Source organism: Symsagittifera roscoffensis, chromosome 1 (assembly GCF_963678635.1).
Source record: "Symsagittifera roscoffensis chromosome 1, txSymRosc1.1, whole genome shotgun sequence".
Taxonomy (NCBI): Eukaryota; Metazoa; Xenacoelomorpha; order Acoela; family Convolutidae; genus Symsagittifera; species Symsagittifera roscoffensis.
This window is the reverse complement of record NC_087062.1, coordinates 54,568,233-54,583,135: the sequence shown is the minus strand read 5'-3', so window position 1 is coordinate 54,583,135 and position 14,903 is coordinate 54,568,233. Positions and strand designations below refer to the sequence as shown.

The 14,903-nt window shown below is 36.5% G+C and overlaps 1 protein-coding gene across 1 annotated transcript in view; it reads right to left on the bottom strand.

Moving 5' to 3' along the window:
* Positions 1-1,467: 1,467 nt before the first annotated feature.
* The window catches only part of LOC134845877 (uncharacterized), a 36,897-nt gene continuing 23,461 nt past the window's right edge, over positions 1,468-14,903 (bottom strand). The window contains exons 5-13 of the mRNA XM_063862985.1: positions 14,200-14,526; positions 8,297-8,979; positions 7,956-8,041; positions 7,836-7,888; positions 6,636-6,926; positions 3,664-4,188; positions 2,711-2,996; positions 2,169-2,285; positions 1,468-1,850 (exon numbers count right to left, since the gene is read on the bottom strand). Of these exons, the coding sequence (XP_063719055.1) occupies positions 1,667-1,850; positions 2,169-2,285; positions 2,711-2,996; positions 3,664-4,188; positions 6,636-6,926; positions 7,836-7,888; positions 7,956-8,041; positions 8,297-8,979; positions 14,200-14,526 (2,552 nt within the window). The 3' untranslated portion in view covers positions 1,468-1,666. The remainder of the gene's footprint in view (positions 1,851-2,168; positions 2,286-2,710; positions 2,997-3,663; positions 4,189-6,635; positions 6,927-7,835; positions 7,889-7,955; positions 8,042-8,296; positions 8,980-14,199; positions 14,527-14,903) is intronic.

The window sequence follows — 14,903 nt, the reverse complement described above, 5'->3', positions numbered from 1 at the left end:
TCCAATTCATTTTTTAAAACACTTAGAAATACCATTACTTAGAATCGATTTGCTATGAAAACGCTTAATTTTAACTACAAATGAGGCGTTTAGTTAGCAAACGAAAAAATTAAACCGGAATGTTTTCAGCAGAAAGCAAATTCAGACGAAATCCAAACGATCAACAAAATATTACTTTGAAACAGTTATATAAAGAAACCGCTGCAATCTACAGTACAATTAATTGTTAAAAGAATATCATAAGTTGAAGATGACTTCAATTATCCTATGAACAAAGTTCTTTATGGGAGAAATCGAGTCCTCCTTTTGAGTCCCTTACTTTTTGCAAGATTAATAATTCAAAAAAAAACATTTTCGTGTTTGGTAGTGTTGTTGGTTTTTTCCAAAACATGAAGCTTCTGCTACTTGCACATCAAGCTCCTGTTTCTACTTTTACCTTTTGGCGATGAGGTAACGCATATGCTTGGAACGACAACGATCTTTTAAGCTTCTGAAAATTTTCTGCTTTCAAATCTGAGTTTTCGGGCTTTCGTTTATATGCTGATTTTTTTTCGGCAAAATGCGTGACATTTATTTAGGTGTTCAGGTGGTGATTTTGTGTGATTTGGCAGATGTTTTCCTTTTCGATTCAAATAATGCCCTTAAAAAAACTGGTAAAGGCGAAAAAAGCTGTGTTTGTTAAAAAAATTATTATTTTAACGTATGCAATTTCATGTTTTGGAAAAAAAAAGTTTTCTTATTGCAAAAGTTTTCCTTTTTCTCAAAAATCGAAGTTCCAATTTTCATCAAAGTGGTACCAATGAGAAGACCAACTGCTCTCACTTTCAGCTAGTATCTTTTTCACTTTGCCCCACTCTCTACAGCCATGAAAAATTTCAAAGAAGGAGGGAATTTAGCTTTTCATTTTCTGAAAAACTACACAACCAAATCTAAGTTTAAGAGTTCAGCCGAAAAACAGGCGCAAAGAAAGGGAGCGTTTCTCTGCGCCCTGTTTCTCGGCTGAACTCTTAAACTCAGATTTGGTTGTGTAGTTTTTCAGAAAATGAAAGGCAGAAGCGGCTACGCCCAATTTTCGGTCCAAAAAAGGTTATGGATTTGAGGAAAAACCAGTTTTGAACATTTTTCCACTTTCTGAAAAACAAGCCATGATGATATTGAGATTTGTCGAAATTGCCAAATCTGAGACGAAGTCGCAGGAATTTTAAGTACAGAGAAATGGCTAGAACCTAAACTTTCTAGAAAAACCGTAATGGTCTTTAGAAAATATCCAATTTTTAAAACAGTCCTTTTTCTTGAATTTTTTCAATTTTCTCGAAGTTTACCTGCGAATTTCAATCCTAAAGCCGGCTCAGGATCAAAGTGGTTTTTCGAGAAGTGATGTTTTTCTGATACGCGTTTTCTCAATTTTAGTGACCTAGTTTAACGGCTGGTCGCTGTGAGCATCATCTCTGGTATAGTTTTTCAAAATGGGCTCTGGAAAAATTTATTTCGAAAACAACGATTGTCTCCTCTAAGTAAGCAGTTTTACAAATCTGAGTGGTTGATTTGAGAAATTTTGATCTGTTTTAATTGAATTGATAATTTAGTCTTCTAAGTAGAATAGAAATCTCCGTTAGTAGAAACGCGCATCCAGTTCGATCTGATTTAATTAACACTCCTTCAGTTGTCATTCATTGGGATTGAGGGGATTTGTAGGAAAAGGAGAGGCGGGGGATAAGGCTGATGTGAGTTTTCGGGCAAAGTTGATGATAGCGGAGGCTGGCTGGTCTTCCTCGTACTCAGCGAACAGCCAGCACTGGTTCGTCTTGGCTGACATCTGGCCATCTTTCCGAGTGACCAGTCCAAAAACCCTGCAGTATATAGATACAATAAACCCAATAGAAATGAGAATATCATATTGCATTGCAAATTTTACAGAATGTTTCAACAATGGTCATCAATTTTTTGGGTGGAAAGGCGAAAGCAACAATTCCGAGTGCGTTTTGTAAATCAATTCAAATGCTGCGAATAAGATTTTGACAGAGCATGATTATCTCGAATGAAAGTAGCTGAGAACTTATGTATGATTCAATAGCAAACAAACATGCTTTTCCGAAATTTAGAGCCTTTAAGTCATTTGTTTTCAAAAAAAACATTAGGTGAAAATGTTCTGAAATAGTGCTGCTCACTTTTTGACCTGTCCCTTGCCCTGCTCGTTGTTGACCTTGACCGATCCCCAGTTGGAGGAGGCAGGGATGCCGCAGTAGAGCAGGGCCTGCAGGGAGATGCACTTGCGGAAGAACACCCTGAGAACAAACAACGCCAATCAAGCACAACGACAATCTGACCAGCCATTTGCATACGCGGTCGTGGCAATGAGATAAACAGTGGTACGCCCCAGTGAGCGGAACATCTCGCTTTTTGTTCTTTTCCTTGGGGAAAAATGTGCTGGTAAAAAGAAAAGGCATATTGTTTGCAGAGAAATGATATATTGCGGCATGCACTACAAAAGAACAAAGTGAAGGAGTCTTGTTTTGCTCAAATATCTTATTGTTATCGATCGATCACAACATTTTATTAAGTTTCGTGGGACAGAAGTTCAACGTCAACTAGTTACAAGCGGGTAGAAAACTTGCTAACTTATTATTAACTTATTAACCATATCGCAGGCAAATGAATCAATTAGTCGCGCGAAGTTGAATGGTGAAGATCACATTTTAAATCCTCTTACTTTCTGGACATGTCGGTGACTGTGACTGACTTCTGGTCCATTCTGAAGTGCACAGGTGAAGGCTCTGACGTCATCACCACCTGTCTGCTGTTCAGCTGCTGCTGCTGTTGCTGCACAGTAGTAGGAGTGTAAGGAGAGTTGGGCTGGGGCTGGTGTTCGCTCTGTTCTCTCATGTCTCGTTCCAGCTGGCGTTCGTCTTCTGCTAGACAGAACATGGCTCTGTTCACAGCCGAGGCACCAGACAGAGACTCAACATCGTAACAGCCCAGATAGAGCACCATGCAAGCTGAAATTGAGTTCAATTAGACCCGTATTGGAACATGGAGTACTTTTGAGTATACATAAAGGAAGCGTTTGTTTATTTCATTCAACAGATTTGTTTCCGAAGCAAGTTAATGAGGCGGAAAGATAGTGCACTGATTTAGCCATTTAATTAAAATACAGGGTGAGCTTAAAATAGCCTGAAATAGAAAAAGGGTAAACTCTGAAGGAGGTATCAGGTTTGAATAGGGAAGACTCTGACCTGATTGGTTGACAGATGCTACAAAATTATTCGAAAAGCTTGCGACATTACTTGGCATGATGTAATCCAAGGTTCAGAACGTCAGTAATACCGCTGATCAACTGTTAACTGCTTCAAATTTTCTTATCGGCATAGAACTATATACATTTTTTCAGATTCATTTTTTTCAGATCCGCAACTAAAAACTAAATATTTCATTAAAAAACTTAATATAAGTTAAGTATGAGCTTTTCGCGTCACTTACTCACTTTACTCGCTCCAATTAGATTAAAAAGCTGAAAAGTCTGTAATATTCATATAGCTCGACTCATTAGGATGAATTTTTTTGGTACCTGATTGATTTTGCGTGGGAACAACTTTTGTTTTTTTTAAAAAAAGGTCGGAACATAAACTAAAAATTGCTGACTGGAAAATAGATTTTGGAATTTACCTGCTGATATCTGTGCAGACCCATTGAACGATGCATTCGTATTGGTTAAACTTGTGTTCACACTGCTCGTCGTATGCTGACTGTTCAGCGAGGTGTTCGAGTTGGCTCTGTCTGGTTTGAAGTTCGCACTCAACTGATGAAGTGCCATCGAGTCTCCTCTGTTCGGCGATTTCATCCGTCGGCTGACTGAACTGATGATGCTGCCGTCTTTCATATCGTCATCGAAGGGTAATTGAACTGTGGGTATTGTTACTGCTACATGATTTGGTGATTTTGGTCCCATTGAAAAACCCCCCATATGTTGCCTGTTGTTATTATTATTGTTGCTACCGCTGCGACCAATAGTGCTTGAGTTGAAGTTAAGCGACTCCATCGATTGCTGTGATTGGTTGTATTGTTGTTGTTTGTTGTTGGTGTTGTGATTGTTTTGGGACTGACTTTGAGATGGTATATGGGGTAAGACTAGTTTGCAAGGGAGTGATATTGCTGTTCGCGCGTGCTGTTCCACTAAATCGGCCAGCGATTCTGAAATTGAATGGCATAAACAGTGTGATCGTTTTAGGAAAATAATTTTTTTTTCAAAGCAGTATCATAAAATTGCTAGTAAAAGATAAGTTTTACTTACTGGTTTATCTGCTATTATGAAATTAATCGAGGAACATTTTTTACGAACAAACATTACAACTTATTTGAATTAGAAAGCAAGTGACTTGAAACCGGGAATTATACTTTTTCCCGTAAACAACTTTTCTTACCTCTGAAGATGAACTTGAAGTTGCTTTATTAGTGAACCTTAGCAACGGCGAGACTGCTTCGCATTTGGCTTAGGATTTTTGCGGTTGTCTCTGTACCCTTAAGTCTGGGGTTGGAGTCCCGGGCGGATCTTGCTTTTTTTTCAGTATGTATGAAAATATGAAAAAATAATTCCGGGAAAAGTTGAATTGTCGGAATTTTGTTTGTCTGCTTATGTTTTGTCGGCTTTATTGTAGAGTTTTCTTGTGTGTTCAGCAATTTTTGTCGTAGATGCAATTGCTTTTGATGTATTTTAGTAAATTTAATAGCCCTGACTTAGTGTATTTTCTTTTTTGTTGTTGTTTTTGTTTCGTTTAGAAGCTTCATTTTGCCTTAACGTTTTCGGCTTATGTTTTTTTGGCTTAGTTGCCTCGATTTATATCGCTTCAAGGGCAAAAATTTATAATAATAAAAAATCCGGTAATTTGTCTTGCAACAGTTCAAAGTTTTAAAACCTAAGTTTTTTAACGTCAACAATTTTTATGGCATTTTTATTAGTTTTTAGGTCAATAAACGGCTTAGAGTAGCCGTTTTTGGCCTAGTGTACGCATAACTAGCTTAGCTTTCGCTTGTTAAAAGTTAAAAGATTTGCAAATGCTGTTAGTTCTGTTTCTTGACTATATTTTTTTAAGTTTTTTATTTTATTATTTCCGTCCTAATTTCTATTCCTTAGCTTGCAATGCTGCGCTTGCGTTGTATTGCAAGTGATGCGAAGTTCTTCTTTGCCTTTGATTTAAATGTGTGTTTTTTAGTTTTATCTCTCCACTCATACTTTGACATATTTTGCACCTGATAAAGTATCAACAAGATTGTTTGTATACTCGGGCAAGCCCTGAATGTTCAGGCTGCCCTTTGCTAGGTCTTAAATATGTTTTCCTTTGCAAGTTTTGATCAGCTATATTTTTTGGACTGTCAATGTCAAATTTTATGTGTTAAAACCTGAGCTTGATTTCAATTAGGAACAATTTTGTGTTTGGGCTAATATTTCGTGAAATGTATCAGTTCCTACTGGAATGATTCTAATTTGCCGCTTTTGCTTTGATAGGAAAAAAATATTGCGCGTTACTTATTTCAAAAGGAAATTTAGGCTATATATCAATCCCCATGAGTTTACAAAAAAATAGCGAAACAAAAGTTAATTTTTTTTTCAATTTTGAGCTTAAGGCGGTAATATTTTTCAGGCTGTTAAAAAAGTTGTCGAAAACTCTCAAAGCCGAAACTTGTCGGGAAGAATAAACTACATCCAGCACACACATACTGTCACTTTCTTCGAAAGTCGGAACAATTAGACTGCTCGTATGAAGGCGAGGCTTTTAGTTTTATAACCGCTCTTTATAACATTTGAAGAAATTTTTTCAGTTTTTTAAATACCTCTTTTCGTTATGAAAAGTACAAAAAGCTGTATATGGCTTCTAGTAATGTATTTTTAGACCGAATAGATAACATCGTTTCAATTTGGAATGATTTCTCAGCCGGATCAATTAGCGTTGATAGCATGAAAATATCGTGCGTTTAATCTCAAAGTGGCAATTTTAAAACCATTACAGCTGTACAAAACATATTTTGTTCAGCAGTATTAAGAAAAAAATGTAATTTATGTTTTTGACATTAATTTATATTTTTGATCTGATTTTCAAAAAAAGTGACGGAATAGTTGTGGAATTCCGTCAAGAGTTAGTCTTTTTATAGACACTTTTTTATCATCGGAAAATTATCAATCTCTTGAGCTCAAAGCTTTAACGGTATTTATCCTGCGAAAGTTTTCCGCAAAGTAATCGGGGCGTGAAAATAGCAAATTTGACAAGTTTGGAATAATTAAGGGGCAATGTATTTCGTGCTATCAAAGAGTGAGCCTCGAACTAAATCATTCTTCATTGATTTTAAGCAGGTTATTCGACTTTTCAATACGTTACTAGACACAGAATTTATCACTTTGTGTTTTAGTTAGCGTGTGGGGAGACAAAATGGACAAAACAACTTTTTAACTTCAAATGTGCAAGATTCAGAGTTTCGCCCTGATACGAGAAATCTTGATAGATTTTATCTTTCAAGAGAAAAAAACACCGAGCATAAATATTTCAGCCTTTCTTTGAATTTCTAAACAATGATAGAGAATCTTGTAAGTACGCCCTTCATGTCATTGGATAAAAAAATTGTACAAAACTGAAAGCCGGCCTTACTGTAATGTGGTTCAGCAGGGCTCCCTTTGATCCTGGCTCCTCTGACCGAGGTCTCAATTAAAAAATGTCGGATCGAATCGCTGGAACTAGAGATCGCTGTCCCATTGACCCCAGACATGTCTGTCTTAATGGCAAGTCCATAGTAGCCGGGGTAAGAGGTGCTGTCCCGGATGATGAAGCTGCCAACCGGTTGACGACAGAGTGCGGCCATGATGTCGTCTCGGGACATCTTGGGTCGATACCATAGCTTCGAAGTTTTCTCACACGTGGCAGCCAGATTGTACGAAGTCTCTGCCACAAAAAAAAGATAATTTTTAATCAGTTCTTGCTATAATTACATAACTAGCCATCATTAAATTAATGTTTTGCAAAAATAGCATTATCATTCATCCTTATATAGTCGGTACAGTGCTGATTTAAATTATCCGGAAAAAAAACGAACAAAACTTTAACTTCTAAGGCGTTTTTCTCAAATTGGGTTAGGATTAGACAAAAAGGGAGATTAAAAGTTGCTTAGAATTTCACCAAAATTAATATAGTGCAATTTTTCTCCAAAATTCTCATCCAAAGTTTTCCCCAAAAATGGTTCTTCTTGACTGTTTTTGTTAAAATTTAATTACGCTAAAACTATCAAGTTAATTGATAGAATAAGTTATATCAAAAGAAGCCTCTTACACGGCCCAACAAATTTCTAGCAAGGTTAAATCTCCAAAAACCTGTATAACAGCAAAAAATTTTGCTTGATAGTCAATAAATGTGGTTTTTACTATATAAAACTCAAAATCTTTGCTTGAAAACATTTTAAAATAATTTGCTCAATTTTAACCCTGCTAGAAATTTGTTGGGCCGTGTAAGAAGCTTCTTTTGATATAACTTATTCTATCAATTAAATTAATTTTGGTTAAATTCTAAGTAACTTATGTTCTCACTTTTTGTCTAATCTTAACCCGATTTGAGATAAATGCGTTTGAAAATTCAACTATTGTTCGTTTTGTCAGTTTAATTTAAATCAGCACTATTCAGCGCGTGCAAACCTCTATTGGGTCTCGAAAGCTCTCAATTTTTCAGAATTGTTTTCAAAACTTTCATCAAATTGCATTGATGAATTTGATTCTATTAGATAGCACACCGTTATCTCTTGCGTGTCTAGCAGAACTTCAAAAAAATTTTAGTAAAAAATTGAAAATATCCTGGATTTACCTGGTGAAGAAGGCACGCAGTAAAGATTTTCCGTGTGAACAGGTGAAGTTGGTCTGAAACATACAATATCCTTTCAGGTTTCGAGGCAATTTTTGGTGAAATTAGAGCGTCTCAACTCACATGAAATGAGTCGGAGGTGATTTTGCATCGCCAGAGTTTCCTCCAACATTGTGATAATTGATGTTCACTGTTCGCATTGATGAGTTCTGAACATATGCAACTTTTTACTTTTTGTCATGATTCCTCCAATAATAATATTTTAAGCTTTAATTTTATAATTATTTTTTAAATTTAAAAAATTCTTTGAAAATTGATCGAATATCTTTCAAACAAATGTTAAAATTGTCCAACATAGTTATTACTAAACTAACATTTGAATTCTGAGAAAGCGTACCAAAAATATTGATTAGTTTTGTACAAACTGACTTATTCGTGAGCAGACTTGAATAATGGTAGCTTACTTTGTGTGGCAGCGTATCGTTGATGTAATCGGCGTCACTTTTCACCGAAGCTGTACTTCGAAATCTGAAGCTACTGTCCATTGAAGCCAAACTCTGGTTGTCAGGGTGGTGCCCAAAATGATGCATGACGTCATTACTAGTAATGATTGACAGTTCGTTCAGATTGCCGCCCATTTTACTGGGACTTCCGGGCCAAGCAGAATCATTAGCATCAGCCGGAAATGTAAACTGATTTGGGAACGGCAAGTTATCGAATCTAGCGGGGTTTGAAAGGGGAGAAATTACAGTCGGTTCCTCTGATCCCGATCTCTTGAAAGGCATGTTTCCAAAATTTTCTGGCCTCGTGCTACGTAGGAAGCTACGACTTCGAGCAGGGATGGAGCCGTTGTTTGTCACTTCATTTTGTCGAGGTATTTGTGACCTTTTAGAAGATGCAAACTCGTTGAAAGCATTTGCTAAGCTCCCATTTTTTGCGTAGGAAGAACCCGTGCGACTGGAGTCAGGGGTCCCGGGGTCTCTCTCGGGTGAAAATGCTCTCCGCCCGTCGCCCCAGTGAGATGGGAACTGTGGGTAGTTGGTCGAGATTCGAGCAGATGGTACGAATGATGACAGGCCAGTGCGTGTTGTGGTCGGAAAAGCGGGCTCCTGACTCTTGCCGAAGGACTTCATGCTTGGCGGAGGCCCTAAACCCGAACGTGTAGTGTGTTTCTGTTTCATTTCCGACTTCTCTACAAAGTAGTTGATAAAAAAACTAAGAAATAGCAGCCCATATAAAAATCACAGGAAAGTTTGACCGAAAACTCATAGAAATAAAATAGGAAACAATAAGCAAGTTTGACAACCTGAAGCTTAAGGACAATAGATTTATGAGTTTTAAGTAAGAAACGCTAATAAGGTTAATTTTAAGAATTCTAGTGAAGTTCGAAATTAATTAAAATAACTACTGGCCTTAATCATTTAGCGGTTTTTTGATTGAGATCTTATAAAAGTGTTCCAGAAATAGTTTTTATAGGAGTCTGTTATACATGGTACACAAGGGAGCAAAAGCTTACTTGAACGCAGTCAAGAGATCAATTTATAAAAGAAAAGTTTTGCAGAAAATTTGAGTAAAATTAAAACACTTCACGCAAGAAAGCAAGAATCACAAAATGCCATCTGCTTTACAGACCGGAAAAGTAGTATGTAATCAATCATATATTTTGGTGATTTAAAAAAGTTTTGTAAACCCTAAAAATTATGTTCTTGGATTGTAATGAAACTTTTGTTTGAAGGCCTTCCTAAGCTTTTGCAGGTGTAAGTTAGTAAAATTTAATGGCATGTTTAGAATTAAGTCTTTTGTTGTTCATAAATACAGATAAATTTCTCGGTTTTATATCGAGTTATTACTTGAGGTAAAACCGAATGCAGCTGGGTGAATTCCAAAAATTCAGTCGCACCCCAACCGGCAAAAGCCTTGTTTTGGGGGAACTCGGAACAAAACAGGGCGCTTACCAACAGTGCTGTTTGTAAACAACCCCAATTCAATGAAGAAAAGGTAGCCAAAGCGTGAAACGACGCCAGCCCAAATTTTGCCCGAATAAAACTATTTGAGACCTATTTACCAATCGGACAAATTCAGAATTAAACTAAACACTTACACCTATTAGTGGATTGCGGATTAGAATTAGATACGGTTAAACTGTATAATAAGTCAAACGGAGGCTTCAAGTATTTGAGGGGTTTTGTTGAAAGCCGAGCTAGTTTGGGTCATGTTAAGAACTGGCAATAAGCTCTTTGGAGAAGTCTTGTTTCAGTTTGAGAGAAGATAAAAAATCTATTCAATTTCCAAATCCGGTTGAGTAAAAGACGGACTAGATACACTTATTGGCAGCTCCATGTAAGCTTGGCGCGCAATTAAGCAAAGGTATAAATCAAAGTGGGTAATTTGACTTGTTATTTCCACAAAAGTTGATCTTTTCCTCGGCCTAAATAAACGCAGCTTTCAATCTTTTGTCGTCCGAAGCTTAGTATAAACACTTGTAACTGGCGGAGGAAAATATTGAAATTTTTGGGTTGCCGGGTAGTCTTGAGGGCATGCGGGTTCAGCAAAACGCCAAAGTTATCAGCCCTACTCATGTAGATTACACTTACACAGTCTTCTGAAGTATGGCTAATTCAGTCTAGTTCATTTTGTAGTGCTAAAGCAATTAGTTGGAGCTGTGAAACTCAGAGAAAGGTTAAGTAGCTCCAATTCAGATCAGCTCCTCGGGCTTCGCCCCCCTCCCCCCACCACCCAAGGGGTCTCTCTTTGGTACTATTGTACGACATGCTTTTTTTAAGCTCGCCCATAATTTTGAGAGGAGCGCGCGTTAACAAACGCATTTTTTTGGTCAAAACCTTTCAAAATTGTTGTTAGTCTGTTTTTTTTCTAATCTGTTTTTTTATTCGCTTGCCACGCAGAGTTTTTTTCAGAATAGGATCATTATAGTGTTTTGGGAGAGCTGAGAAAATCAACAAAGGTCAAAAAATAATTCAATAAAATTTTGCCCCCTCTCTTTCCCTCAACCAATGAAATAAGACACTGAACAACTTTTTTTGGAGTATCTGGCTCATCTGTTTCTTTTTAAATTATCTTACTTTCAAAAAAATTTTCATCGAGCTTCATTAAAACATAGATGCACAATTTCAGTTGACGTTTTAATAGGTTAGAGAGGCTGAAGGTTGAATCTGAGAAAAGTGAGAGGTAATGAGTGGGAGGTCCAAAGCGAATTGTTTGAGCGATTCTAAACTGCTTTCGATACAAAGATAACATTTGTGAAATGCATTTGTTTTCAGAAATTGGTCTAAAAATCTGTTGGAGATGTATCGATTTTCTATCTAAACCACCCGATTGTAGAAATGACCCCGAATTGTGAGTCATTCGTCACTTTTGCTCTGTTTTCTTCTGACATATCTTTTTCTGGATAGACGAGAGACTTATGCATAGGTTCCACGCAACAATTGGGCATCCAAGTGGTTGATTTCAGTGTGCTCTGCTCTTTGACATGGAAGAGCATTTGTATCAGCTGAATGAATATAATGAGCACAAAAATTGTGGATAATATTTTGAAGTATTCTAGGGCAAAACTCCGATCTTTTTTATTATTCACGACAGATTCCATTTTCAGTTTTTTTGACGTGTTTTATTAGCTCATTTTTTCCCTACGTTTTTCACTTTATAGTGAAAATTGTCAGTTTAGTTAATCGCTTATATGAATTGGTCGTCTTGTCACAGTCATTTCGAGGCCAAGCTGTGCAAATTTTAGAAGCACTAAATTGTGTGTGTGTTGGTTGAATTGAATACGGAGACAAATTGGCGTTCACTAGCAATTACGTCGTAAGTTAAAATTTGTAGGCACGTTAGAAAAACCTTTAAAAAACAAGCTTTGTCCCGAATTACCGTTTTGTTTTCTGCGGATTCCACCATGAGCCGATTCCAATGACACATTGTTTTCTTGCAACGCAATCCAGGAATTTTCAATGTCACTCAATCTCCAAATTGTACTTAGATTTCTAGTAATGCATACAAAAACCCTGCACGGGATTGCAAGATATTTTTTTCATTGTCTAATTTTGTGTAGTTTTAACAAAAATGTTTATAAGCTAGTTGACAATAACTACATTTATAAAATATAAGAATTTGTATAATTATGAAGAAAAGAATATAAATTCAACAAAACTGCTTGTACCAGGGCAAAGCCATGAATGATCTGACCATCTTTAAAGGTCTATGGATTAGTTTTTGTCTTTAAAAGCATTGATAGAATTTTCAAAAAATATATATATATAAATTTTGAGATTTTTTGAAAATCATTCCCCACACACTATCTAAAGAATAAAATAATATATTTCGCATGTAATAAAGTCTAAAATAGACCAAATAGCATGCCTCAATTCAATTTGGAACAATCTCTAAGACGGATTGAATGTCTGCTTACGCGTTGATTGTACGTTAATTGTTCAGCACGTTAACTGTTCAGGAAAATAAACGTCGCAGGGGAAATATGTATATTTTAAAACTGAGCTCAAAGCAGCAGTATTTTTTTGATGATGTAATCTAAAAGATTCTATCAAATATTGTTATCGTTCCGACCATTGAAAATGGGGAGGAACTGTGTATTCGGGTGCGTTTTAGTTTTTTGTTTTCCACGCAAGATCGTACCACAAATAATTATCGGACTGGGTTAAGTGATATATCATATAAAAGCCCTTACAGTCGTGATTCGAACCATTTTTTATACAAAATTAAAAAAGTTTCCCAGTGTCGAGAAAAACCGGTTTGAAATTTCTGATTTTTGCATTATTTTGAGCGAATCAAGCAAGCTAGCAGCCTTATTTTAATTTCTTAAAAGCTAAATAACTTGACTTTAGCGTAAAAATTTAATTTTACTTGAGAAACATTAATTAACTTTGAGTATTTTAGCGCCTTTTTCGAACCGAAGTTTTCAACAATTCAAAAAACTGCTAAAAAGCTGCTAAATTTTTTTTTTCTGAAGTAATTTTTCTACAAAAATTGTTTTTCAATTTGTTTTTTTTATCATGACTGTCGAATAGTTTCATATAGAGTTCAATACCGGCTAAGCCATGATCGCTTGGTTGCTAAAAATGAGAGGTGAATGCAAGCAATTGGCTGCTTCAAATTGACTAATGTAAGTTTTGTGTTTGAAGCACTGTTGTGAATTCGTTTCCTTATGACCAATCAGGCTCATGTTTTTTCTGCTATTAGGTTTTTTGTGCTCTTGGACAATGTTGTTTCTCAACCCGGGTTCCCCAAAAAAGAAATCATTATGTGGAGCCTTAGTTGCTCTTTTTTGTCAAATATATCCTACTTGTTACTTTCCATGTTGCCCAATTACAATGAAGTTCGGCATTTAGATTAAAAAGCAACTTGTGCATTCCGTAGATTGTGTTATGAATCCAATTGTTATTGTGTAAAATTGATGTCTCTGGCGCGAAAAAAAAACCATATTGAAGTATATTGTAGTTTCGAAAAAAAACGCAATAATTATGCCTGGGGTAGTTTTTGCAGTCAATTGTCGGCGATCGAATAAATAATTTTTTGATAAACTTTTTCATACCCCATTGAAAACATTGATTCGCTAAAATCATATATAAAAAATGCTCTACCTCCATTTTTTTACAGTGAGTTTGCCAGCAATCATTAGTTCTGGGAGTTTGAAAATTGCCATGCTCTGGACTAACATATGCGCATTTTGAAGATTTTATTCATAACAAAACTGTTCCAAATTGAATTGAGGCTAGCTAATCGGCCGTGTCAATTTCGTACGGCTCAAGTTTTTGCTTATGATTTTTGATTTTGTCCAAAACAAATAGTTTTTTAAATATGTTTTGCCCGGAAACTATTCGATATGGATTAAGGGGCAATCAGAACCTTCAGGGCTTTGCCCTAATATACGAGCAGTCTTGCATGTTTTTTATAATGATTGCAAACTATTTATCACTAGCCAAACATATTCTATAACTATAACTAATATTTATTTTTATTACTGTAAAGTCTGACTGTATGCAATCCGACCACCTTTTGATAGAACGAAATAAAGTTGATCTCCAGCTAATCGCCTTAACAAGTATTTATTATGATTTATTGAGACCTACGAATTAAGAGTAATAACAGGATCAGTATAAGACTAAGAAGTTGCACGAACTTATTCGGCCGAAAATAGATAGCTTGACAATCAGACGGTGTACTCCATTTGAAATTATTCTGTGAAATAATGACCAATTCAATTGGGAACAACTCAATATAGTTCTACAATGTTGTTCTTAAACAGGGGCACAACAGCGGTTCGCCGTGATGAGCTTTACAGCTCTTGTATTGGTCCTTTCCTCCGTGGATAAATGGTCTTAATTCAAACTCCACTTACCGAGAGCCAAGTCTTGCAGACTATTGACAGCCGCATCCAACTCCGCCAGAGCGTTGCCCATATCTAGCTGTTGGTGGGCGTCCTCTGTGACCTCACGCGAGGGCTTACTCTTGTTCCTATTGGCCAATTTCATCATCACGTCATCGTCGGGAGGGACCTTCTTGTTCCAGTGGAGACTAGTGGGTGATTTGGGCTTGGGGGCGATGGGGGGAGGGGTGGATGAGGCGGTGGGTTTGAGAGATAGTGATCTGTTCAGGTTCAATTTCAAAGATGATGTTCTTTCGAGTTTAGACGACGGAAGCAGCGTCTCCGCCGGTGTCAGAATACCTTGGAAAGATTATCTCATTTCATTCATTGGCTTCAAAACTTTTTTTTCGGAGCAACAAGATAATGTAACACTGCACAGGCGCAAAAAAGCCGAAATGGTAAACAGAGAAACTCTTTTCTTCTGAAATCAAGATATCAGCCGAATACAATGACAAATTAACTTGCGAAAAGATCTTGAAGCAGTCGTTAAGAACGTGCAACTGTTCAGAGTTGCACAAAAAGGATTAAGGCAACAGTAAAAACGTTTGAACTTTAGTACGTTTGATATGTTCGAGCTAATAATAATTTGCAGCTTTTATTTATCTGCAGATAAAAAGTACTCGTTGGTTTTGGCTGAGAACTTCGGACGTACGGTTGATTGGAAAAGTAAATAACGA